The sequence below is a fragment of the Notothenia rossii genome (assembly GCF_949606895.1).
Source record: "Notothenia rossii genome assembly, chromosome: 3".
In the NCBI taxonomy this organism is placed as follows: Eukaryota; Metazoa; Chordata; class Actinopteri; order Perciformes; family Nototheniidae; genus Notothenia; species Notothenia rossii.
This window is the reverse complement of record NC_136901.1, coordinates 58692680-58720330: the sequence shown is the minus strand read 5'-3', so window position 1 is coordinate 58720330 and position 27651 is coordinate 58692680. Positions and strand designations below refer to the sequence as shown.

Genomic DNA, 27651 nt, shown 5'->3' with positions numbered 1-27651 from the left:
TGTAATGAAACAAATACCAATAACTGTATTGCATTGTTTTTTATGCGCAATTACTTCATACTGTTTTTGTCTTTTTCGTCCTGCATTTATTTTGCCCCCCTCAGAAAATAACTGGCCCCAGCCTGGCCCCCCCAGTCAAATTGGAATAGAACCGCCACTGCTTCATACACACTGACACGCACTGTGAATGATTATCCATTATAAACTAGCCATCTTTATCATGCACGCGCACTCACACAGGACGGTCACGGGGTTCACTGACTACGTTATGCCAAATCACGCCCCCATGAATCAAATGTTCGGGAGTCCCGATCTAACCCCACCCTCCTCTGCCCCGCAGCACTGTGTATGTCGGCGGAATAACGCTGCGCGCTCATTTCCAGGTTGAAGCAGCGGCTGAGACCTGTCCCACAGCTCAGCATGTCCCCGGGACTCAGACCTGTCTCCCCCCGCCTAACCCTCCTGCTCCCCCCGCTGCTGCTGCTGCTGCTGGCGGGGCAGCAGAGCCTCGCGACCCGCCCGCTGCTCGTGTTCCTGATCGACGGATTCCGTTATGACTACATGGACGACCTGAACGCGCTCCCCGGATTCCGAGAGCTTGCGAGCAGCGGGGTGAAGGTGGACTACATGACCCCGGACTTCCCCAGTCTATCTTACCCCAATTACTACTCACTAATGACAGGTACTATAGGCTATATATAGGCTATATATAGGCTATATATATATATCTATCTATCTATCTATCTATCTATCTATCTATCTATCTATCTATCTATCTATCTATCTATCTATCTATCAATCTATCTATCTATCTATCTATCTCTCTATCGCTCTCTCTCTCTCTCTATCTGTGTACCCCCCCTCCCTCTCTGCATCTATCATTAGCACAGGGTTGGTTCAGATTTCTTTGAAATGTGGTTTCACTGTTAATGAATACAAATGACAGAGCATTTTAGCAATCTCTAACCCAGTGGTTCTCAAACTTTTTTCAATCATGTACCCCCTTTGAAAAAAACCGTCAGCCAAGTACCCCCTGATCAGCGCAAAAACTATTTATTAGGGACAAAAAGCCTACATAAAGAGGTACAGTACAGCGCTGCAACATCGGTGTCTGATTTATTATAACAAGAACCTTGTAACTGAGAAACACTTGTGCTACATTTAAAATGTTTACTAGGGATGCTCCGATAGCCAATTTTGTGGCCGATCGTCGATCCGATCGAGTGGGCGGGGGGTTCTAGACCAATTTGACTGGGGGGGGCCAGGCTGGGGCCAGTTATTTTCTGAGGGGGGCACAATAAATGCAGGACGAAAAAGACAAAGACAGTATGAAGTAATTGTGCATAAGAAAACAATGCAATACAGTTATTGGTATTTGTTTCAGTACACATATTTATTTCAGATAATTATAGTTACAGTTGTTACACTCTAATCTGGGTCCGACTAGAATGACAAATAGCGTTAATTATGACTATTCCGTCAGCCAAGAAATCGTTTAATCATAAACTTTTTTGTTTTTTCAGGGGGGCAACAGGGGGGTCTTTAGTCAGTGTTCCCTGCAAGGTTAAGCATAAATGTAGTAAAAAAAAAACCCTGCAAGTTGCTCTTTAACTTTGGATAATAACACGGGAGAAATGAGCGGAAGTGCTCTCTTTTCCTCTCTCCCCCCTCTCTCTCTCTCCCTCTCTCTCTCTCTCTCTCTCTCTCTCTCTCTCTCCTGACAGCCTGTCAGTATCGTCTCATGAGGCTCACTGATCCAGTAATGAGTGACCCGACAGTGAAGAATAAATATATTTATAACTAATTTAGCTTGTTCCAGAGGTAGATAAAATAGCTAAGTGTGTAAGGTCTAACTCTTAGTGTGTGTTTTGCTCCGCTCACCAGTCCGTCACAGCGGGTGGAGCTGCAGGATTTCTGCTTCACACACTTTGCATACCGCTATTCTATTGTCTTTTTCGGACACCTTAAAATACTGCCAGACTGGTGTAGCCATTTTGGCGAGCTTGTTTAGCCGCGCACAGAGAAAAGTGTCATGCATTTTACGTCATAATTTTACATTGTTAACACTAAGACGACATTAGTTGCATTGAACTGATCTTTTTAATACTTACAATGTAGTGAGAAACATGGGCTTGTGCTTCACTGAGGATCTTTGTCATTCTCAGTGACTAGGGAGGCAAACGGCACACTTCGCGTTTTGAATAGGCCTAACACGGAGTTTCCACTGGGGACAGGGGGGACATGTTCACGAAGGAGCGTCTGTGTGTGTGTGGCACGAGCGCATCTTGTGAGAGAGAGATAGAAAGAAAGAGATAGAGACAGAGAGAGTTACGGGTGTTGTTGTTAGCATTTGGTGCTAGCTTGGAGCTAACGGAGATTAGTAGCTGTTTCAACAATAAGGAGAGGGAGAGTCCTCTCCTGTCGGACTGAGAGAGTTAACGTCAGCTCAGGGAGGTAAAGGACTCTAAGTGATTAGATTGTAAACTTTAGTCAAATAAAAAGAAATAATGCAGACTAGGTAAGATAAAGATAGGAGAGAGGAGTTTATCAATGATTTGTTATTGGTTGTTAGCATATTCTAATGGTTTTTTGATTATTTAAATATATACAGTTCTGTATATATGTGTGTTGAGAGCTGTATCCATAAATCTCTTAATGTTGCCCTCAAAGTGCACCAGATTGATGCATTCAACTTCAATTTAAAGAAAAACATCTTCCCGGGGCCGGACCCCCCTAGAGGATGTCATCACAAATAAAACAGGTTCACATGGATAGGATACTAGATAAGTGTGCACACTCATTATATACAACACACATTTGTATTGGATTTGTTAACACTATAGTCCCTAATATATTTGTAGAAAGGCAGGAAATGGAATTCAATTGAGAAAATGTTTCATTGCGGAGGACCCCCTGTTTCGTGTCCCCCCCACTTCTCAAACCAAAGTTACACCCTTGCCTATGTACAACTCTGTTAATATAAAACCCACACTGCTCAAACTTCCTTACTTTTCCTAACATTGGTATATTTATTTATTAAGTTCGGGGCGTGGGGAATGAAGAGAGAAAAATATATGAGCATTTATAGGCTACCTATAACCGCCAGACAGGATTTTGACCCCTCATATAAACATAGCCTATGGATAATGCTAAGCTATACTTTGCGGCCACAACCCGTTGCCAAGCAACGCTTATTGTTTAGGTGTCCTTTGAGAAGCAGGCAGTCATATAATTAACTAGAACTAGCTGGATCTGATGGATTCATTTGGACATCACATAAACGCGAGTGAAGTATACCCGGCCGCAGGGCCGTGGGAAGTAGGGGTGCTGAAGGACAGGGAATCTGCACGTCCACAAGATTAAATGGAAATATAATACAAATAGCCTACCAAAAAAAACTATTTTTCAACCTTGATATAACAACATTCATAATTAAGTAAAGATAACACCCTTTTCATCCCGGTTACATTTTCCATATGCCCTGTACGATGGGCGATGTAAGTGATGAAAGTGGGGCATGTTGGCTTATCAGGCGCCCGCAGCTGACAGAGAGAGAGAGAGACAGGGCGGGGATTGTTGTTAGCTTCTGCTGCGCTAACGGATAAAATAAGCTGTTTCTACAATAATAAGGAGTAGGAGAGCTCTCTCCTGTCAGACTGAGAGGCTCAGTGAGGTAAAGGACTCTGAGTGTTTAGATTGTTCACTTTAGTCTAAGTTATCTCAGTGGGTCTCAAACGGTTCGATCACAATTGATGTAAACAAATATTTCCAAGGCACTCCTTTATAATTATTGGGATAAACATAAACAGGTTTGAAATCATTTCAATGCATAGGCTACTATAAGACAGTAAACCAAAAATATCATTTAAAACTGGAGAGATAAAAAAAAATGCATAGATAAATGTTAACTAGGTAAAATAAGATATGAATGAACCACAAAAATAAAATAAGTTACATGTATTTGTTATTGGCTATGGTAGGTTATTGGTTATGTTCACATGGGCTACTTATTTGATTAATAAAATGTAAACCGATCTTTTTCATATGGGTGTTTAGAGTTGTATCCCCTTGATCAGGTCTCTTTAATTGTGTGCTCAAAATGCACCAGATTGAAGCATTTTACTTTAAATGTTGAAAAAACCCGTCCCCGGACCCCCCTAGAGGATGTGACGTCCACCCCCCAATTAAAACATGTTCATACATAATACAATATACAATATAAATGTATATAAGCTGTCCACCATGTCAATAACTTTCTCTTTTTGTAGTGTATGGTCTTTTGTAGAGGTTTTTCATTGCCAGCTAAAATCTTGCCTAGGGCAGCAAATTGGTCAGAACCAGCCATGGTGTCATCCCCACAGCACCCCCCATTTGGAACATGTTCCCACGGCTATGCCCGGCCGTACGCGAGAGAGAGATCAGAGATCAGATCAGCTGTTGCTGACGGAGAACACGCAGCTCTACCGGATCACAGCAGGGCCACTTATTACAGGTTCAGCGAGCTGCACGAGACTGACGGGCTGTCAGGAGAGGGAGAGAGGAAAAGAGAGCACCCCGTTTATTTTATTATCCAGAATTACTGTAAACTTTTGAATAAAATAGTTAATCCACTATTAGCAGTTTGTTTAAATGTATTACTTATGTTGTTTTTTCATTAACATAAAATAAATCTCACGTACCCCCTGCAGTATTTAAAAACGTTGCTCTTTCAACATCAAGAAGCAACATTTTCATCATGAATGTAAATAATTAGAAATCAAAACTCAGTTTTACAAATCCAAAATCCTTATTAAAAGATATATATTATAGATATAATATGGGCCTGTCACATAAGTGTTGCATAATGTTGATGTGTGTGTAATATTGTTGTTGTTGTTGTTGTTGGTGGTGGTGTGCCGAAGTCGTGCCGAGTCATCAGAATTGTTGTATTTTACAAAGTTACAGTCTTATCATTCTCATGAGGTATCTTTGTCCTGGTTACAGAAATCCTTTGTGTGTTCTCCATTATGTTATGGAGCTCAAATGTTTTTCTGGTGTTTTTCACTGTGGTGGTAATTCTGCCCAGAGCTATTCAGGGACCATGTCTGAGGAGTCTCTTCTGCCATTTCAGATGAACTGTCTCTGTGTTGAGCATTAATGATTCACTAGACAAGATACACATTACTGTAGGGTTGTAGAAGTATAAAGATGGTAGATTGTACTCTGAGGCCTTTACAATCCACTATAAATGTGATTATGCTAGAGAATAGATAAGGGACTTGTGTAAGAGATGAGCTTTCAGGCCACATCTGTCTTGATATTGATCGGGAGTTTGATTCAAACTGTGACTGGAGAATGGAGACAAACGGTATCTCTGGTCCTAAGTCAAAACGGTGTTGAGATGCACAGGCTGCAGTGGAGACGCTGCGCACAGCTGATCGACAGCTGGGACACTAACCACCAAATACAAAAACATAATTCAGATCCAGTCGTCATGACTCCACTCCGGAGGGATTCCCCGATCATTTCTTACAGTTTCTCATCAAGGGGGTGTCTCCTGTCCCCGGTACAAACACACTGCCTGAGGAAGGCTATGTGTATTTTTGTTGTCATTAACCTTTTTCGGACCACTTATTTATTTATTTTGGTGACGATCCGATCCATACTGCTACTCTGGTTCAAACTGCATCCACCAAACAATATGATTTATCTCGACCTCCCCAAAATAAACAAAATCTGACACGGTGTGAGATGTTTTTGTTAGCTGTTCTGTCGTCATTTCCTGCGATCTGCATGCAATCAGTCAAAAATAAATGAATGAAAGGGCGTTTCTTTGACTATTTATAGGCAAATATGGGCGTTACGTGAAGCCCGCAAAAGCTGCACCGCATTTCGAGTCGGTTGTGATTTATAAAGGGAAACAGGCGTAGGAAGTGCCTTACGCACTTTCCTCGCCGGTACGCAATGTTTGGTGAATCGGAAAGTGGCGAAAAATGTATGGACCTATTTTTCGGATTTCCACTACGTAAGCAACCTTCCCACGTCAATCCTACGCACAGCGTTATACATGAGGCCCCTGGGCTTGGGTTGATAATCGCAGCATCTTAGCGGAGGATCCCTAGGTTGTTCCAGCGAGGTGGCGGATCAGCGCGACCCTTGATGTTACCTTGGCCTTGACTTCTTCAAGGTGTTGTTTGAAGGACAGTGTCCAATCCAGACGCACGCCGAGGTACTTCGGGGCTTTCTGGACCTCCAAACGTTTGTTATTGACGCGCACCTCAAGTTTCTTCCTAGCTTCTCTGGTGCTAAGATGGTATGCCGCTGCTACTGTCTTTCCGATGTTGAGCTGTAGACGCCACCTTTGAAAGTATGCTACCAGGGTGCCAATGTCGTTGTTAAGGCCATCTTCCATCGCCTTCCATGTTGGTCGTCTCAGCATAATGGCTAGATCGTCTGCATAGCCGTACTTTCTGGATGATGTGTCAGGTACCTCGTGTATATATGTTGAACAGCATCGGCGAGAGAACCGACCCCTGCGGAACACCGTTCCTCAGTCTTCTGAGCCTGCTGCGATGGCCATAGCTGGTCTGGAGGAAAAAGCTGCGGTTGGCAAGTGTCTCCATGATGAACTTAACCATATGCCGGTCTGGCATTGTCCTCAACAGCTTCAGGTGGAGTCCACAGTGCGAGACAGTGTCGTATGCGGCAGTCAGATCCAGGTACACTACCCCAGCTCTCTCATTGTCCTGGAAGCTGTCTTCGATGTCCTGAGAGAGTAGTGTTACCTGGTGTACTGTTGACCTTCCACGACGAAAACCAGCTTGTTCCCGTGGAAGCTGTGAGTCCACCACTGGCTCGATGGGGCTATGGATCATCCTCTCCAAGATCTTGAATGGGACACAGAGCAGCGAGATGGGTCTGTATGGCTTGGGGTCTTCCGCAGGTTTATTTAGCTTCGGCAGAGCTATGACGGAGGCACGGCGCCAGGTCTTTGGGAGCTTTGACCTCCGGTAGCACAACGAGAAGAATGCACAGAGCCAAGCAGATGTTGTTGTGCTCTGGTGGGTGAAAAACTTTGCCCGGCTTGAGCTTAATTATGGCCTCACTTAGTTAATCTGCTGTAAAGTCTCCTGAGAGGTTGGAATCGACACTGTCCGCTCCCAAGATGGAAGACACCTCGCGCGATGTCAGTCGGGGGCGAAGTCTTTTTCTGCGTCCGGGAAGCGGCCGTTCTTCAGGAGCTGGGATGCGATGGCATCTACTATTATATTACATATGGATGCTTCAGAAGCCCTGTATGATGATGGACAAACACGTTCAGCTGTGTTTCCCCCCCCCCCCCAAACATTCCACTCGTTGTTCGTCCTTGTAAGTAGTCAAATTTGTTTAAGTTGCAGGACTGAAAACCAAGAGTTACCCTGAAGTCGGAAATCGGAAAGCTGGTAGTTCAATCCCCGGCCCCTGCAGTCAACATGTCTAAGTGTCCTTTGCAAGTCACCGATCCCCTTATTGCCCCCTATGCCTTGTCCAGCTGTGTGAACAGCAGTCTCTGCACACTATGACGTGATGCTCTCTAACGGTCGACCACACTGTGAACATGCTGAGTCATAAGCAATCAGATATGATCAGATACTCTAAACCAGGTCCAGACTTGTCTTCCAGTTTAAACAGTAAAGATACCTAATGACAGAGACCGGTTGTGTAGTGCCGCTGCTCTTTTTCTCTGCAAGACATTTTCTACACAACCTAGGTAGAAATTATGTGCTGATGTGTGTGTTTCAGATGAACACACTGCACACTCTAAACCAGGTCCAGACCTGTCTTCCAGTTTAAACAGTAAAGATACCTAAGGACAGAGGTGCAAGATGTTTTCATACCATTTCTACACAACCTAGGTAGAAAAACTAACTATAAAGTTTTAACAGTCAAGCCAAGTTGAGCAAGCAGCAAAATCCCAAAGTACCGAGAATAATTGTACCGGGATGTATGTTATTTGGGACACACAAGTCTTTGGGAAAAACACGTGTGTCTGTGTGTTTGTTTGTGTGTGTGTGTGTGTGTGTGTGTGTGTGTGTGCGTGCGTGCGTGCGTGCGTGCGTGTGTGCGTGTGTGCCTGCGTGCGTGCGCCAGTCTGGGATGCATGCCTTTGTGTTGCAGTCCCCTCTCTTAGTAAGCTCTATAAACAACAGCCCATCATGGCCAACAGGATGTGAGTTCTGGAGCTCCACCCCGATGATGTGCTGATGTGTGTGTTTCAGATGAACACACTGCACACTGTTAAGAGTGTGACTGGCTGGTGACACACACTTACCTCAACGCATCCAGTGGAGTCACTACTGTAGCCAGTCCTGCTTGCTGCTCTTTTTGTTTGCCCTAACCTATATTTAAATGAAAACCATTGACGTGTTAGTCCATCTCTCAATGATCTGACGGAGCTTTAAGAACACCTCACAGGAAAATGATCTGTTGCAGTAGCAAACCAAACTACTGATCCTTCCTAGATCCTCCGGTTCTGACTCAGTCACCGCAGCTTCTTACCCGTGTGCCATCCATAACAAGCAGATAAATAATACAGATATGTCATCATGCATTAACTGTATTATTATTATGGTCTATGGTTGGTGCACTTTAGTAAATAGGTGCTACAAAAGGGAAACAACAAAGAAACCTAGGTGAACCCAGCTCACCAGAAGGAGCAAACCCCTGAGGGTCTGAGGGTTGCCCTGAGGGTCTGAGGGTTGCTCACTATTGGATCAGCATTAAAAAAAAGATTTTTGTATCATTTCCTGTTGCTCCTCCACTCTGCCTTTATAAATGACCCCTGAGTTGTTTATTTATCTTATTATCATTATTATTTTTGTTAATATTGTTATTATTTAGTTTTTATTATTATCTCTCCTTCCTTGTCTTCTCTCAAAACTGTGATCTGACTTCACATAAAAGCACCTCACATTTGTAATTTCCTGGTAGAGGCTTGGACTGAAGTGATGAGGAATTTTTTGAAAATACAGCAGTTCTGTTCTAAGCCATATCTCTTTCTTTCTCTACATCTCTCTCTCCCTCTGCTGTTGTGTCTCTTCTGTCTGTGGATTGGCTACAATGGGAAAATGAAATTAGGCCAAAAGTTGTATTTATTACCTCGAAAAGCCAGCAGTTGGTAACCGACCTGAGTGACGTGTCTCACTATTTCCTAAGCACCTCAGGCAGGTAGCCTACACAGTCCACAAGTGAGCGTTGCAGAGACCGTTTCTCACCCATTTCATCAACACTTCTCTAACTTCTGGTCACTTTCCAAACACTCTCAACTCAAGGAGGCAAGAGTAAACCCTCTCCTAAAGAAACCCACTCTCAACCCGCCTGAAGTTATAAACTACAGGCCTGTCTCTCTCCTCCCGTTCCTGTCTAAAACACTTGAACGCACTGTCTTTAAACAACTCTCCTGTTATCTCCATCAGAACAACCTTCTGGATCCGCACCAGTCTGGTTTCAAGGCAGGTCACTTAACAGAAACTGCTCTCCTTGCTGTCTCTGAGTAACTGCACACGGCTGAAGCAGCCTCCCTCTCCTCTGTCATCATCCTTCTGGACCTGTCTGCTGCATTCGACACGGTGAACCATCAGATCCTCCTTCGCACTCTCCAAGAACTTGGAGTTTCAGGCACTGCACTTTCCCTCCTCACCTCATACCTCAAAGACTGTACCTACAGGGTAACTTGGAGAGGGTCCGACTCCGACCCTTGTCAATTAACTACAGGGGTCCCTCAGGGCTCTGTTCTTGGTCCCCTCCTCTCCTCTTTGGACACAAACTCGCTCGGATCAGTCATTAGCCCGCATGGTTTTTCATACCACTGCTATGCTGACGACACCCAATTAATTCTGTCCTTTCCCCGCTCAGAGACCCAGGTCGTCGCACTCATCTCTGCTTGTCTAGCTGCAGCTCATCCAGAATGCAGCGGCTCGTCTGGTTTTCAACCTTCCAAAATGTTCCCAAATCATGCGGCTCCTCCGCTCACTACACTGGCTTCCAGTAACTGCTAGAATCCACTTCAAGACATTGCGTACCATGATGCGAATTGATCTGGCCCTTCCTACATCCAGGACATAGTTAAACTGTACACCCCAGCACGTGCACTCCGCTTTGCATCAGCCAAACGGCTCGCTGCACCCGCACTGCGAGGAGGACCCAAGTTCCCATCAGCAAAAACACGTCGGTTTGCTATCCTGGCTCCAAAATGGTGGAATGAGCTCCCCATTGAAATCAGGACAGCAGATAGCTTACACATCTTCCGGCGCAGACTGAAAGCTCATCTCTTTTGACTCCACTTCGAGCGATAGAATTACTAACAAAACTTATATACAAATAAAGGACTGGCTTATCTAAATCCAGTTGAGTAGCACTTGAAATGTTTTGGCTCTATGAAACCTGATGTACTTATATGATTCTGTTTTCTTCAAGGTTTTATCTTCTTGGTCGAATGCACTTATTGTAAGTCGCTTTGGATAAAGCGTCAGCTAAATGCAATGTAATGTAATGTAATGAAGGTTAACAGGGGAGGCTGAAATTAAACTGAGGGGGCTATGGCCCAAGCTACATTGCTAACTCCTTGGTCAGCTACAAGCCGTGAAGAGCACTGCGATCCTCTGCTGCTGGTTTGTTTGAGGTTCCCAGAAACAGCAGCAAAAAGATTGGTGATGCAGCTCTAATTAATCATGCCCGAAAGTTATGGAACAAAATCCTTGTAGACATCAGGGAAGCCTGCTCTGTTGAAGTCTTTAAAAAAGTTCAAAACATATCTGTACAAATTAGCCTTTTAGGAAGCAAACTCCTGCTCTCTGCTGCACTCTGATGCACTTTAACCTGTCAGTTGATGTTGTATTATTATTATTATTATTATTATTATTATTTGCTGCCATTAATTCTATGTGTAATCACAATGTGAATTTGCACTAACTAAGTGATTTAAATGTTCTGTGAGTATTTTTAAAGGTCTCCTATCATGCATAATGCACTTTTTCATGTATTTTATACCTAAATATGTGTCCCCGGTGTGTCAGGGAACTCACAAGGTGTCAGAAAAAGTAAAACCCTCTCTCTTTTACTCCGTACCCACATCTCTAAAAACGGGGGTACAACGGAGCTGATCCAGATTTGCGTCCGATATGACGTAATATCGAAAATGTGGGCTGGCTTTACGCCCACTGCCCTATCAGAAACGGCACTATCAGAAACAATGCCCGACTCCTTTGGACATAATATGGTCTTGTGTAAAAAAGTAGGAACTCGAAAACAGGTAATGATGACTCGGACTCGGACTCGGACACTCCTTGGGTGACTCGGACTTGGACTCGGACTCGACAACGACTCTCCCTCGGTGAATCGGACCTGGACTCGGACTCGAAGAGTGGTGACTCGAGAGTGACTTGGACTCGTGAATTGGTGACTTGACTACAACACTGCCAACTATATAATATTTACCTTGTTCATTAAAAAAAATATATATATATATATTTTTTAAATATATATATTTTTTTGTTTTTGTTTTTTAATGACAATCAAACATGTGGGAAGAGGGGGGCAGCGCCACTGTCTGAGACCTATCATATATGCCTAAAAATTGTCTAATAGGAGGCCTTTAACCCTCCTGTTGTCTTCGGGTCAAATCTGACCGATTTACTACTTTCATCAATCATAACTTTTTTGTTTTACATTCGATTGCATTAAGGCTTTACGATATCCTTCACAATAGACATTTGAATATATGAAATAGCTGATCACTTTCATTGAATTTTGGATGATTCAGTCAACTTTGTAAAACCCATGGTGTTCCGGGTCAAAAATGACCGCCATAAAGAAAAGGAATTAGTAACCATCCGGATCAGATAAAACACGCACACAAACACCCCCCCACACATACTATAGATGTGTCGTCCCCCCCCCCCCCCTTATGTGCCCAATCCACCCATGTGAATCACACCTGGCACACACAAACACACACACACAAAGAAAAATTTGACACATTTCCCGCTCTTATCAATCAATCAATGTTTATATAGCCCAATATCACAAATGTTACATTTGTCTCAGTGGACTTCACAGTTTTTACAGAATATCAGTATGACAATACGACACCCTCTGTCCTTAGACCCTCACATCGTACAAGGAAAAACTTCCAGAGAAAACCCACAGTTTAAAGGGGAAAATGGGAGAAACCTCAGGGAGAGCAACAGAGGAGGGATCCCTCTCCCAGGACGGACAGACGTGCAATAGATGCCGTGTGTAAATTGAAAAGATAATACATTTGCAACATAGGTAGTCCAAATGTTTGGAAATGCATGGGTGTATAATAGGAAGATGAATCCACTAGGGCTGTCCCGAATACCATTTTTCGGGCTCCGGATATTCGGTAGTAATCAGCAGCGAATATTCGAATATTCGGTGCGGAGAGATTTTTATTATTTTTTTATTTATTTTTTTCTCCCAAAAGGTTTCATAACACGCTCTGAATCCGACACACCTGACAACACACTGTTAAGCAGAAGCGCAGAAAAAGCATACTATTACGATTTATATTTATTTATTGTCTCAGTACTACTCACATACATTAAAACTAAATGTTTCCTTTGCATTTAACCCAGCCGCAGTGCAGCGCCCGGGGACCAAATCTGGTTCCAAATTCCGTAATGTTTTACAACCTGAAGATACAAAACACATATTTCTGTTATAACAACAATACTTTTAATAACATATAACATTAACACAATAACGTTTAAATAAATGAAGAACGAAAAATAAATGAACGAACTGTATGCCAATAATTGCCTTAGCCCCAGATGTTCCCACATTGCTCCTATTATTTTCACTATTCGGATAAAATTGAAAAACTAATATAAAAAAACAATTCGGTTGCTTGCTTGCAAATATTTTCCAAGCAAAAATAAGTGCACGTTTTTATCATGTGTAACGTGACTGTTTAAACGGCGGATAAAGCAGCTTCATCATGGCAACTTGACAACAGCTAAACTAAGCTAGGCTACTACTCACAGCATCCAGGTGACTTGTTGTGCCACCGTGGTAGGCCAGTTTCCTGTCGCATATTTGGCACACTGCCTTCTTCTTACCGTCGTCCAATTTAAAATGGTCCCACACAGCTGAAGTCTTCGGCATTTTGTGTTCAGGTGTGTGAAGTCAGGTGAAGCGAGCCGTTTGCGTTCGTGACTGTGAGTGAACGCGATCTCAGGAGCACAGGCTGAGATTGTATATATTTCCGCATTTTAACAGTATAATTCAAAAGTATAAATATAGTATAAGAATATGGCAATTTGCCTTTATTGATAGCATACATTTAGGAAAAAATAAATATTTTTTAGAAAAAAATAAATAAAAACGAATATCCGAATAATGAAATTGAAACCCGAATAGTTGGCCAACGAACGAATATTCGAATATTCGGGTACAGCCCTAGAATCCATGAGGATATCCATCCAGGACTTATGATCCAGGACCACAGCAACAGGCACAGCCACGACTCAAGATCCAGGGCTCGCGATCCAGGACACAGGACCGCAGCAACAGGATCATCCATGACTCCGGATCCCGGCGCATATAGACACCAAAAAGAAAGACATTTGGGGAAGCTGGGTCATTCGGAACATGAGAGTACACAGGTATAGACAGAGAGAAGGAAGAAGTAAGATGTCCCCCGACAAACTAAGCCTATATCAGCAAAACTAGAGGCTGAATCTAATCAGCCCTAACTATAAGCTTTATCAAAAAGGTCACCTTTTCCACTGCTAGAAACGTTTCTTCTTCGTCGATGCCGCTGACGCCTGCCATCTAGCTCTCTGGCGCCACCCAACGACCAGAGGCTTCTATGCCAATACAGCGACCCATTTCTGTTTTAACCAACATACACAGAAGGTTGGTGACTCAGGTTGGAAAAAGTAAGTCCAAATGGATCTGTTTGAGTTTGTCGAATTTCACAGAAGTTCCGCATGCTCCACGGTCTATCACGGGCGGTCAGAGTGATAGTATATCAAACACATTTAAACTGGCTCTATTAAATGTCAGGTCTTTAGCAGGTAAATCATTTCTAATCAATGATTTTATCACCAAGCACAATCTGGATTCTATGTTTTTAACTGAAACTTGGTTAGACCAAAACAACACTGCAGCTGTTCTTATCGAATCAACTCCTCCCAACTTTAGTTTTATGAGTCAGGCAAGACTGCATAAGAAAGGGGGTGGAGAAGCTATTTTGTTTAATGATTTATTTCAATGCAAGAAGACTACGTATGGGAACTTTGCTTCTTTTGAATATGTGGCCCTTCAGCTGAAATGCTCCTCTCGAGCTATTTTCCTAAACATCTACAGACCACCCAAATACTGTGAAAGCTTTTTTGATGATTTTACCAAGTTGTTGTCTATAGTGTGTATTGACTTTGACCGCCTAGTCATTGTTGGTGATTTTAATATCCATGTTGACAATCCCCAGGACAGAGGGGCTAAAGAACTATTTTGTGTTATTGACAATTTTGGACTGACTCAGCATGTCAAGGGTCCGACGCACAATAAGGGGCACACCCTGGACTTAATTGTATCAAAGGGTCTGAACATCTCTAAGCTTGCGTTGACTGATCTAGCGCCCTCCGATCATTCCTTTGTTTTCTTTGAGAGCTCTATTACCGTCCATACAATTGTTAAGAAAGAGGTAGCCACTAGACGTCACTTAACTGAAAATGCAGAGGAAATGTTTGCTCAGATTTTTACTCCCTTGCCCATGTTAACTTCTCAGTAAATGAGCTAGTTGATCATTTTAATTCTAAAATAACAAATGTCATGGATGCCATCGCTCCCATTAAAATAAAGGAAGTATCTAACAAGAAAAAATCTCCATGGAGAAAAGCCATGACTGTGAGAACAGCCAAAACTGAGTGCAGAAAAGCTGACCGCAGGTGGAGAAAAACAAATCTCCAAGTTTACTTCGAAATATATAAAGAGAAACTCGGTTTCTATAATCAGGAAATAAAAAAGGCACGACAGTCTTTCTTTTCTGACATCATTACCAAAAACAAAAACAACTCACGTGCTTTGTTTGCTACTGTCAACAGACTAACAAACCCCCCAGTGTCAGTAGCTCCAGAATTTCTATCCACCAGGGCCTGCAATGATTTTGCCTCCTTCTTCACTGACAAAATCATGCAAATTAGACAGGCACTCAGTGCCTCTGCATCAGGTACAGCAAATGTACTGTCCCTGTGTTCACCTAAAGCCAATTCAGACACCATGTCACAATTCCGTCTGATAAATGCTAAAGACCTGCAAGACATTATTCAACATCTGAAATCCTCCTCCTGTAGTCTCGATATTATTCCGACAGGATTTTTCAAAACTGTTTTTCCCTGCATGGCCTCAGATATACTACACATAGTAAACTCTCTTCAAAAAGGTGTATTTCCACAGGCCCTGAAAACTGCAATAATTAAACCGCTACTAAAAAAGCATAACTTAGACCAGGGGTGCCCACACTTTTTTGGCTGGTGAGCTACTTTTGAAATGACCAGCTAACCGAGGTCTACCAACCAAAAATAAAATCCCAAATTGCAAGGGTTGCTGAATAACACGTTTTATTTTTACATGGGATAACTACAATAGGGCTGCAACAAACGACTAATTTGATTATCGATTAATCTATAGATTAATGAAACGATTAATCGACTATTCGGACTACTACTGTGTGCCTTGCACAATTTCTTAAACGTTCTTATTTAGCCATCAACTTTTAGATTTAGTTTGAGGTTGTTTTAGGCATGTGGAAACTAACAATGAAGACAATAAAGATGAATACTTGATTCAAAAATACATATATTATTAAATTAACTTAACAAATTGTGAACAAAATTAACATTGCTTTTTATTTGAATTAAATAAATAATATTTCACATCAAAAGAAACAACAATGTTTTAACAAATCTTATTAAATAATCTGATGACAGAACTGTAAACAGAATAGCTGAAGCTTTAACAAAATAAATAACTCAGTTACCTCTAATCATTAACCCATGTTTGTATAATGTAGTTAACTCCGTGTGTTGCTGCTAGCATACATAACACCTGACGTGGAAACGTTACTCGTGGATGGGGCTACAGAGCTACTAGAAAGACAGTCGAACCCGGTGCATTCCTCCGTCCGAATGTGGTGCACTTTTGCTAAATGTTTAGACAAATTGCTCGTGTTACCGCCCTTACATGCTAAACACTTTTGGTGACGAGCATTGTCCACCTCAAGATGGGTAACATGTAACCACACCTTGGAGCGCTTCTCTCCACCATCTCCTCCGTGTGTTGCTGCATGTAGCAGCTGCGTGTGTGTAAACCGCCCCCTTGCAAACGGATGGGGGAGAGAGAGATCTCTTCTGGATTGGAAAGATAGAAAATACACCGACCATAGACGCATTTGTTTGTCTTTTTGCATGTTAGAAACGAGTTGGCGACACTAAGACTAAGAGATAATGTTTGTGTAGCAATAATACATGACCTTTCTCTTTCTCAACTCGCTACTCGGAGGGAAGTCGCTTTCATATGCCTTGTGAACACTCCGATAATGCCTCTCCACGTTACCTTTCTTTGGCAGAGCGACGCTTGCTTTACAAATAAGGCAAATAACCTTTGAATGTGACATCACAAAAAAACATTCTCTGGTATGTCTTTAGCTTTTTGCTCGTTCCCGCACTCATTTTGTTGTTTGTCTCTCCCGGCATTTGACTGATTTTGTATCGCTTTGCATTCTGGGTTAACAGACTGGAAAGCGATAGGTCGCTTTTTTTGTCAATCAAGTAAACTCCTGAATTAAGTGGCAGGGAGGCCAAGGGAGGAGGGATCAAAACCTGTTTTGCCTATTTTAACGGAGCTGGATTTTTTTTTTTTATGAATGACTCGCGATCTACCAGTATTGCCCCCGCGGTCGACGTACTGGGCACCTCTGATAGACACAACCGTAATGAATAATTACAGGCCAATATCAAACCTGCCGTTTTTAAGCAAATTGATCGAAAAAGTTGTTTTTCAACAGTTGAGTCATTTCATGTTTTTAAATGACGGATTTGATGGGTTTCAGTCGGGATTTAGACCTACCCACAGCACTGAAACTGCTCTTGTAAAGGTCTTAAATGACATTCATTTAAACACAGACTGTGGCAGAATATCAGTGTTAGTATTATTAGATCTCAGCGCTGCATTTGATACTGTGGACCACAACATATTGCTAGACCGTCTAGAAAACTGGGTGGGAGTTTCAGCAACAGCTCTAAATTGGTTTAGTACCTACTTAAAGGACAGAAAAAACTTTGTCTCAATAGGCAACTACACATCAACTTTGACAAATATGTCATGCGGGGTGCCTCAAGGCTCCATCTTAGGACCTTTGCTTTTTAATATTTATATGCTACCTCTGGCTGAAATTATTAAAAAGAGCGATCTAACTTATCACATCTATGCAGACGACACCCAGATTTCTTTTAAAATTACACCGGGAGACTACTCTCCGATTAGAACACTGAGCAAGTGCATTGACAACGTAGAACCTTTCTTTTTAAAGATAGCTGCAGATTTTATTGCTCCACCTCTCACTACTCTTTTTAACCTCTCCCTAAGCACAAACACAATTCCAAAATTGTGGAAGTCAGCGTATGTCCTGCCTTTGCTAAAGGAGGGGAGGCCACCTTATTAAATAACTACAGTATAGGCCAATCTCTAAATTGTCAGTTCTGGCTAAGGTTCTTGAACGCTTAGTGAGTGAACAGGTAAAGGTGTTTTTATGTACAAATGACATCCTGTCTAAACATCAGTCAGGCTTCAGAAAGCAACACAGCACCATCACTGCAACAATGAAAGTGATGAATAATGTGGCGAGTATTTTAGATAATAAGCAGAGTTGTGCAGCTCTATTTATTGACCTTTCCAAAGCGTTTGACATCGTCGATCATCGCATTTTAAAGCAGAGGCTAGCCAGTATAGGCATGTTCAGCCATGCAGTAGGGTGGTTTGTGAAATACCTCTCTGAAAGGTCCCAATGTGTTCATTTTGATGGGCTGTCTTCTGAGTGGTTGAACATTGCAAATGGTGTTCCCCAAGGTTCTGTTTTAGTTCCACTTTTATTCTCCATATATATCAACAGTTTAGGTGAAAATGTCGTTGAAGCTACTTTACATTTTTATGCGGATGATACCGTGATGTACTGTGCAGGTCACTCCATTAAGGAGGCTGGTGTTAAATTACAGGTTGTTTTTAACATTATTCAGACTCAGCTCTCTGAACTAAAGCTTCTTTTAAATGTTGAGAAAACCAAAGTAATGCTCTTTTCTAAAGCTAAAAAGACACCAGAGCCTGTTTTAGATATTGTAACTACGCAAGGAATAAAACTTGAAGTGGTTACCTGTTACAAATACCTTGGTATCTGGCTTGATGATTGTCTCACTTTTAAACTTCATGTCAATAACCTGCTTAAAAAGCTGAGGGTTAGGCTAGGTTTCTTCTAGAGGAACAAGTCCTGTTTCTCGCTGGAGGCCATGAAAAGGCTAGTCACTGTGACCTTTTTACCTGTGCTGGACTATGGTGATTTGATGTATATGAATGCACCTGCCAATTGCTTGGTCAAGTTAGATGCTGCGTATCACAGTGCACTAAGATTTGTGACAAACTGTAAAGCATTAACACATCACTGTACCCTGTATGCAAGGGCTGGTTTGCTTTCACTAACTGAGGCTCAGTCACTGGTACATTTTTATATACAAAGCCATGTTAGGGAAACTTCCATCTTATGTCTGCTCCCTGATCTCACGGAAAATTGTAAGTGGCTACTGCCTGAGATCGAATAATGTTGTTTTATTAAATGTGCCAACTGCTAGGACTGTCTTAGGGAAGACAGCTTTTAGATGCGCAGCTCCTCTGTCTTGGAATAGTCTGCAAATTGAATGGAAACTGAACAATCTGGTGCCACTAAATGTTTTTAAAGCTCGGTTGGATGCTACTCAATCGGAAGCTATTGGTACCTGTTTATGTGGATAATTATGTAAATGATGCTGTATGATGTCCTTTTGTTGTTCTATTTATGTTTTTATGTTTCATGTGGAACTACTTGAGCTGGTCTCCCTTGAAAAAGAGATCAATGATCTCAATGGGATTCATCTGTATAAATAAAGGTTTGAAATGAAATTGAGCACATCACTGACTGGATGACTCAGAACTTTCTCCAACTGAACAAACAAAAAACAGACAAAAAAATCTATCAGAAAACGGCAGCTGATCCAGAACGCTGCTGCACGTGTCCTCACTAACACTAAAAGAGTGGATCACATCAGTCCGGATCAGAAATCTCTACATTGGCTTCCAGTCGACCAAATAATTGATTTTAAAGTACTATTGCTAGTTCTTAAATCATTTAACAACCTAAATAACACACTACTACAGGAAAGGGAAAACCCCAAAAGCATAATAGGGCCCTTTTTAGTTTAAATAGCTTAGTAGCACACTGACAGGTTACTTAAATTCAGTCTCTAGGTTAACTAAACTAAGGTTGTTTTATTTTACATTATATCACTGTGGACAAGTTTCTACCCTTCTGGCAGTGAGAGTTATTATAAACTGTCGACATGAGCTTCAGTAAGCAGTCCGACCGGTTAACCTGCTTCTGTAATTTTGGTAGTCATAGCAGAGCCAGCAAGACAAAACAAGAGTTATAAAAAGGAAGATAAAAGGTCATGAGTTACAATAAAGGCATTCCTGAACTCTAATAAGCTCTGCAGCTCCCCTTTGTAATAAAATAATCTATTGCACCCATGTGTTCACTCTGGGCATCAATGTTGACACCTGGGGTGAGTATTGTGTGAATCTAGAGAACCCCACAGGAGTAAGGAGAAAACTAAATCATAATTAAAGTGTTTTGCCTGCATGTGCTCCTACGGTTAAATTGGAACAAATGCATTAAATAATGTACCACTGTAATACCTCCCCACACCTTATCCTTTTTTTGTGAGCATTGTCTTTGTACTGTATTGCATTCTTTCTTGTTATGTTTGTCATTAAACATTTATAATTTAATCTAAATTATAAAAAAAGATAAAAGCATGCATGGGGATTTATGTTTGAGAATGCAGGCTCCATATTAAGAGATGTCAACTGTTTACTGTGAAGCACTTTGGACTGCACTTCTTGTATGAAAGGTGCTATACAAATAAAGCTTATTATTATTATTATGAATTATGTTCATGGTATTGAAGGGACATTTTCCTCAGTGCAACAGTGTGGATAACTCATCTGGTCTTACCAGATTTAGAAACAATGGAACGCACAAAGGAATGATCATTTATATATCAGGCTCTTGAAACTTATCCATCTATGATTTTTTTCAGGGCGTCACTGTGACATTCATCAGATGACTGGAAACTACATGTGGGACGAATCCTCCAAGAAGGAGTTTTTGATTGGGACAAACCCCGACAGCCTGATGCCTCTGTGGTGGGACGGGTCAGAGCCGCTGTGGGTCACCCTGCAGAAGCTGGGAAAGAAGGTGTTCATGTACTACTGGCCTGGTGAGCACACACATGAACCTGAACTCAAGTTGTATGAAGAGACAGAACATTGGCATTTTGCAAACTGAAAAGACAAAGGACCTACTAGTTTATATCTACACAAAGTGTTCAGCTGCATTCTTCTGTTGTGCATCTCATGCTCTCTGTCTTAACAGATACATTACTGCATTATTTTCATCCATACTACTTTTAAAAGTTGTGCCTGCATTGAGAAAATGTTTCTAATAGTTCTAATTGACAGACTTATCACTACACACAGAATCCAACTATCCTTCTATGGCCTAAACATGTGTGAAAGTTGGAAAAGTTTGAAGTTGTTGTGAAAACTAACTTTAGTGTGCTACTGTTTGCAAGGCAACGATCCCTAAAAGCAGTTTGTAAATATAACAGTGATCTCACTTGTCCTCAGGCTGCGAGGTGGAGATCCTGAGTGTCCGTCCATCATTCTGTGAGAAATACGTCTACAATCCATCAGAGAAAAACCTCACAGACTCTATAGAGAATGCTCTCAATGTCATCAGGTAACCACCAAATGATGCTTTGTGACTCCTTGCTTATTTCTATGACTTCTTTCAGAATGAAACATGAAAGCGCGCTCAGCTTGACTCTTGATCGCCATGCCAGTAAAAGTGTTCTAAGTTGGAAAAAGTAGCTTAAGCAGGGCCGTCTCTCCCTACAGCCAGATCACGCAGACTGCGTGGGGCCTCACCTTGTGGAGGGAGTCTCAACTGAGCCACAAATGAGGCGCAATTAGTGTGGCGCAGCACTGTTTCACCGCTGCGAGGCTCCACTAGAACCCCACCCCCCCCATCGACGCTCGTGAAACAGAGGGCCTCATCATATAACTTTGCGTGGGGCCTCAAGTTGGCCAGGGCCGGCCCTGAGCATAAGGCAGCCATTTTATAACCACACGTTTTAATCATGAAACGTAGAAATCTGAAGTGAAACCATAACTTCATGTTCTGTTTTACCCGCCAGCATTACAACAATCTGTAGCTCAGGGTTTTGATCTGCAAATCAGGGGCTCAGCAGTTTGACCACCCCCCCCTCAGCAGTTTAAAGAAGGATAGATACCTAATTGATCCCAAATTGGTAAAGGCTTTAGTTACAGCAGCAGTGTGTTCAGGCATTCAAAAACGTTAAAGGTGGAAAAACTTCAAACCTAATAAAATTTAAATAAAAACAATAAACAGCAGAAAGGACATGAACCACAAATAATCGTGTTTATATAATGTTCTAGTCGTTTTCAAAATCCCAAATGATTCCTGAAGGCATGTCTATGGGATTGAAGCGTCAGTTATGTCATTCATCATTTGTCAACCAATAACTAAAATTACAAGCTTGCAACATAGCCTTTCTCAACAGCATTTTTGGGGTTCTCTTCATACATTAAGATAAGTATGATAATTAATTTGATTATTACAGTTTAGACAATGCTTATATTTTTGAGTGACCCTAACAAGCAGCATTTAGTATCAGCCCTTGGTGTTTACAGGCCTAACTCGACAGAAGAGAGTTCATGAGTTTAGAGATGCACTGTGAAAACATAGGGAGACTTGACGGTACTGTAGGCTCTGTCAAACGACAGTTAGGTGCGTTCACTCTATCCAGTACACATTCATTCTGGCCAAAGGTCTACTAAAGCTCTGGTGTTGTGAAATCCTCAGTAATTACGGCAGGACAGAGTGAATGATTGTCAGAGGAGAGGTTCTGTCATCCAATAGCTCTAATGTGACAGCAACAATATGATTTTACAATCATGTGTGTGTGTGTGTGTGTGAGTGTGTGTGTGTGTGTGTGTGTGTGTGTGTGTGTGTGTGTGTGTGTGTGTGTGTGTGTGTGTGTGTGTGTGTGTGTGTGTGTGTGTGTGTGTGTGTGTGTGTGTGTGTGTGTGTGTGTGTGTGTGTGTGTGTGTGTGTGTGTGTGTGTGTGTGTGTGTGTGTGTGTGTGTGTGTGTGTGTGTGTGTGTGTGTGTGTGTGTGTGTTAGGTCAGGCCAGGCGGGTATGACAGCAATATATTATGAGAAAATCGATGTGGAGGGCCATCACTTCGGCCCAGACTCTCCTCAGGTCAGAACAGCTGTGCAACAGCTGGATCTTGCTATTCAGACCCTTAACAGGAAAATCAAAGTGAGTCATTTTCTCCTATTTGAATCACAAATACAGCTCCCGTCGTGCAGTCTCATTTCATCTGAGTCTGTTGCTTGTGATGTTCCTCCAGGAGAAGAACATGGTGAACCAGCTGAACATCATCCTGTTTTCTGACCACGGTATGACGAAGATCCAGTGGATGGAGAAGGTCATCGAGCTGGACCAGTACATCAACATGTCCTCCATCGCTAAGATGATGGACAGAGGGCCGGTGGTCAGTCTGTGGCCCCAAGATAACATGTACCAAGAGGTGAGGCTGTGTTCTCTGCTGAGGGGCCAGGCAGGGCCCATGTTCTAATGACAGCTGTAGTGAGGGGCTGGCAGAGGGCCTATGGGGGGGGGGGGGGGGGGCTGCAGGTTGAGGAGCTGCGGAGTCCAGTGAACAGAGACGTTGTAAGTAGAGAATACATTCTACCAAAGAGTCTGCACACATGCATTATAGAGAGGTGCCAGAGGCTGCCTGGCATTTTGAATTTGCTTAAGGGCACCTCAGCAGAGCCAAGGAGGTGAGCTGGCACCTCTCCCGCAGTCAGTCCACACTCAGTATTTTTGGTCTGAAGGGAGATGAACCGACAACCCTTCGGTTCAAAGGCCTAGTCCTTACAGACCCCACAACTGCCCCCCCCACTGGTCTCTGCATTTGACCCATCCTAGTGTTAGAAGCAGTGTAGGGAACCGTGCCTTGTTCAGGGACACCTAAGTTATTACATGTTACTTGTTAAGTAGCACCTTAAGCCAGACGGCTCCATCTCACCTCCCCTCATGAACAAGACCCTGAGATACTTGAACTGCTTAATTTCAGCAACTCAGAAATAATAACCCCCGAAAGAGTGCTACTGAGGTTTCCCTGAGCAAGACACCGTTCTTTACATAGTGGCAGCCCACTGCTCCTTACACTATGACCAAATGCAGAATGTACATTTCCCCTCTGTGGGACTATTCAGTGTATATTCCTATATACTGCCTCCCCCAACCTCGGAGGAACCCCTGCAGCCAACCTCAATAGATCAGAAATACATTAACAGTGTGTGTGTGTATGTGTGTGTGTGTGTGTGTATGTATGTATGTATGTATGTATGTATGTATGTATGTGTGTGTGTGTGTGTGTGTGTGTGTGTGTGTGTGTGTGTGTGTGTGTGTGTGTGTGTGTGTGTGTGTGTGTGTGTGTGTGTGTGTGTGTGTGTGTGTGTGTGTGTGTGTGTGTGTGTGTGTGTGTGTGTGTGTGTGTGTGTGTGTGTGTGTGTGTGTGTGTGTGTGTGTGTGTGTGTGTGTGTGTGTGTGTGCGTGCGTGCGTGCGCGCACCAGGTGTATGCTGCATTGTCTCAGGTCCACAACATGCGAGTCTATGGCAGACAGGAGATCCCTGATCGTTTCCACTTCAAAGGAGGGAGGTTCGTTGCCCCCCTGACCCTGGTGGCTGAGCCGGGCTGGTTCATCGCTCAGGTAACTTCACTTGTTTTTCACTTGGAAAAAGTTCTCACTTCTTTTCACCTGTGGATTTTTTAAATGTGAGAAACTGCATTTGAGGTGAATGCAAAGATGTGAGGGGAGACAGAGCATGTTGAGACGTGTCTGAAGGAGTAAAAGAGCTGCATGTGCTTATCCACTGTTTATCAAGACTTTTCATCATTTGTTTCTAATTCATCTAATGCAAGTGTAGGTTGGTAGCATGATCCAATGTGTTCTCACTGCTCCACTGCTCTACTGATCTACAGGTGGGAAAGAGAAAGACTTCAAGCTAGTCAACATGGATGTAATAGAATAAATAAAAACAGCTTTGCAGGTGTTTCATGTGGAAGGAAATGCATTAAACACAGGTTAGAGCTCTAACCGACAATGCATTAAGGTAACAACAAATGTGATCATTACTTTTGTTAGTGAACAAGAGAAACCTTGTGGACCCATTTAAGCGAGTCCTATGTTGACCTTGGAAAGTAAGATCCATTTAGTGGCAGCCGTCAAAAGTCCACCAAACCTCACCCTACTTTGTTCTCTCTTCAGTATGAATGGGTGTTTGTGTTGATGTTCTTGTTGTATGTCTTCAGAACAAGGCCATGCTCCCGTACTGGAAAAACGACACCGGGGAGGCCTCAGCATGGCAAAATGGTTGGCATGGATACGACAATGAGTTCCTCGACATGAGAGGCTTTTTCTTGGCTTCAGGACCTGGTAACAAACATTTATATAGTTCAATAAGGGCATGTTTTGTTATGATTGTTTCAGACCTGTGCTCTCTCAAGCTGATGCACACACTTCTCTCCTCTGGGGCCTCTTCTCTTTAACATCTACATGCTACCACTGGCTCAGATAAGGAAAAACAACAAAATAAGTTACCATAGCTATGCGGATGACACACACATTCACATAACCATTTCACCAGGAGACTATGCTCCAATTCAAACACTGAGTAAGTGCATTGAACAAATCAATGACTGGATGTGTCAGAACTTTCTCCAATTAAACAAAGACAAAACGGAGGTAATGACTTTTGGAGCCAAGGCAGAACGTATAAAAGTTAGCGCTGAGCTTCAGTCTGCAATGTTCAAAACAACAGATAATGCCAGAAATCTAGGAGTAGTTATGGACTCTGACCTGAGTTTCAACAATCACATTAAAACAGTTACTAAATCAGCTTACTATCACCTAAAGAACATATCTAGGATTAAAAGATTAATGTCACAGCAGGATTTGGAAAAACGTGTCCATGCTTTTATCTTCAGTAGACTGGACTACTGTAATGTTGTCTTCACAGGTCTCACTAAAAAATCTATCAGAAAGCTTCAGCTGATTCAGAACTGTTGCTCGAGTCCTCACTAACACTAAGAAAGTGGATCAGTCCAGGTCTGAAGTCTTTACACTGGTTCCTCACTAACACTAAGAAAGTGGATCAGTCCAGGTCTGAAGTCTTTACACTGGTTCCTCACTGACACTAAGAAAGTGGATCAGTCCAGTTCTGAAGTCTTTACACTGGTTCCTCACTAACACTAAGAAAGTGGATCAGTCCAGTTCTGAAGTCTTTACACTGGTTCCTCACTAACACTAAGAAAGTGGATCAGTCCTGTTCTGAAGTCTTTACACTGGTTCCTCACTAACACTAAGAAAGTGGATCAGTCCTGTTCTGAAGTCTTTACACTGGTTCCTCTCTAACACTAAGAAAGTGGATCAGTCCAGTTCTGAAGTCTTTACACTGGTTCCTCACTAACACTAAGAAAGTGGATCAGTCCAGTTCTGAAGTCTTTACACTGGTTCCTCACTAACACTAGGAAAGTGGATCAGTCCAGTTCTGAAGTCTTTACACTGGTTCCTCACTAACACTAAGAAAGTGGATAAGTCCAGTTCTGAAGTCTTTACACTGGTTCCTCACTAACACTAAGAAAGTGGATCAGCCCAGTTCTGAAGTCTTTACACTGGCTTCCTGTTTGTCAAAGAACTGATTTCAAAATACTGCTGCCTTATAAAGCATTGAATGGTTTAGGCCCAAAATACATTTCTGACCTCCTGCTACACCTACACAGGTGCTATATCAATTAACTTGCCTTGCCTAAAGCAGGCTATAAAGATGCTTCAGTAAAGTGTAGCAGACTGGACCAGAACAAAGGTCAGAACTTTGCTGGAGAAATGACTCCGCCCTGTCGGTGTGTCTATTTGTGGGAAAGTGAAATGTTGTAAATTGTTATATTTAATATTAATTTGACATAAATCTGGTTACTTCCTTTCACCCAGACTTCAAGCGGAATGTTCAAGCGGCTCCGATCCGGACAGTGGACGTCTACAACGTGATGTGCTGGACGTTGGGAGTGAAACCGCTGCCCAATAATGGGTCCTGGTCTCGGGTGGAGTACTTCCTGAACGGCTCTGAGGGTCCATCCAAGCCCATGACCCTTTGCTGTATGGGGCTGTTAGGAATACTGCTTGCACTTTGGAACTAAGGCATTAAACAGTTCAGTGCTTATGGCATCTGATGGTAGCTAGAAAATGATCTGCTAGAAAGAGTTAGAACATGAAACTGTGCATCTCAAAGGGAGGGGAAAGAAAGTGGCTTGAATACCTCATTGATATGGTTAGAGCATTTTTAAGGACCAAGAACTTGAAGCCTTAAAGGGCCTTTAAAGTTTTCCAGAACCACATCCCAACTAATGAAATGGACTGGGAAAAAATAAAAACCTTACATGCCTCCAACACCTCAGAGAAGACTTCCATTCTAAACTCGGAGGTCCTCTCCCTCCCCAACTCTCCATGTCTGATCCAAATTGCATCCTAATGATTACCTGATCATTTTCTGCATACTTTCCTGGAAAGAACGCAGTTATTTGGAACTAATTATGGGGAGAGTCAAATAAACACTCCCTCTGCTGTAACAGTGTAAATGTCCCCTCTGTGGGACGAATAAAGGTTTTCTGATTCTGACGCACTGCTGATATCTGTGTAACCCTGATGCTGTAAACCTCGTCTCTCCTTTCTTGGAAGGTTTTATTCCAAGGTGTCATTTCCCCCAGAGCGCTGTGATCCTGCATACCCTGAGCAGAATGAATCTTTGTGGATGTCACAGTAACCACTGGATAGACTCATATCGTCAATAATGCTGATGTTGCATTCTTTTTATATGTGTCCAAGCTATCTGATATATTATTGAGAATGATGAAAGCATTTCTGATTTTCAATTGGCAAAGCACAAATAAATGAAGCTTTCGAAACACTTTTTTACACTTAGGCTCTTTAAAATGTTGTATCTGACTTCGTATGGTCGATGATTATGACCGAAAATATCCTTTTTCATGTGTTTCCAACTTTGTTCCATTGTGCAATCCTGTGTTGTATAATGGCAATAAAGCTGAACCTTGAATTCAGCTCTTCATGTCTTTGTGTTGGATCTGACCCTGTGAAACATGTTATGTGAAAATGACTCTATAAAATAGATTTGCTTTGATTTGGAAAA

General features: G+C 42.3%; 1 protein-coding gene across 1 annotated transcript; it reads left to right on the top strand.

The window, feature by feature from the left end:
- The first annotated feature begins 315 nt into the window (after positions 1-315).
- Positions 316-27651, top strand: enpp6 (ectonucleotide pyrophosphatase/phosphodiesterase 6). Its single transcript, XM_079671025.1, has 8 exons — positions 316-682; positions 20385-20564; positions 20974-21085; positions 22553-22694; positions 22786-22965; positions 24021-24158; positions 24761-24884; positions 26439-27651. The coding sequence occupies exons 1-8, from the start codon at positions 421-423 to the stop codon at positions 26642-26644; spliced, it is 1344 nt and encodes a 447-aa protein (XP_079527151.1). The 5' UTR covers positions 316-420; the 3' UTR covers positions 26645-27651.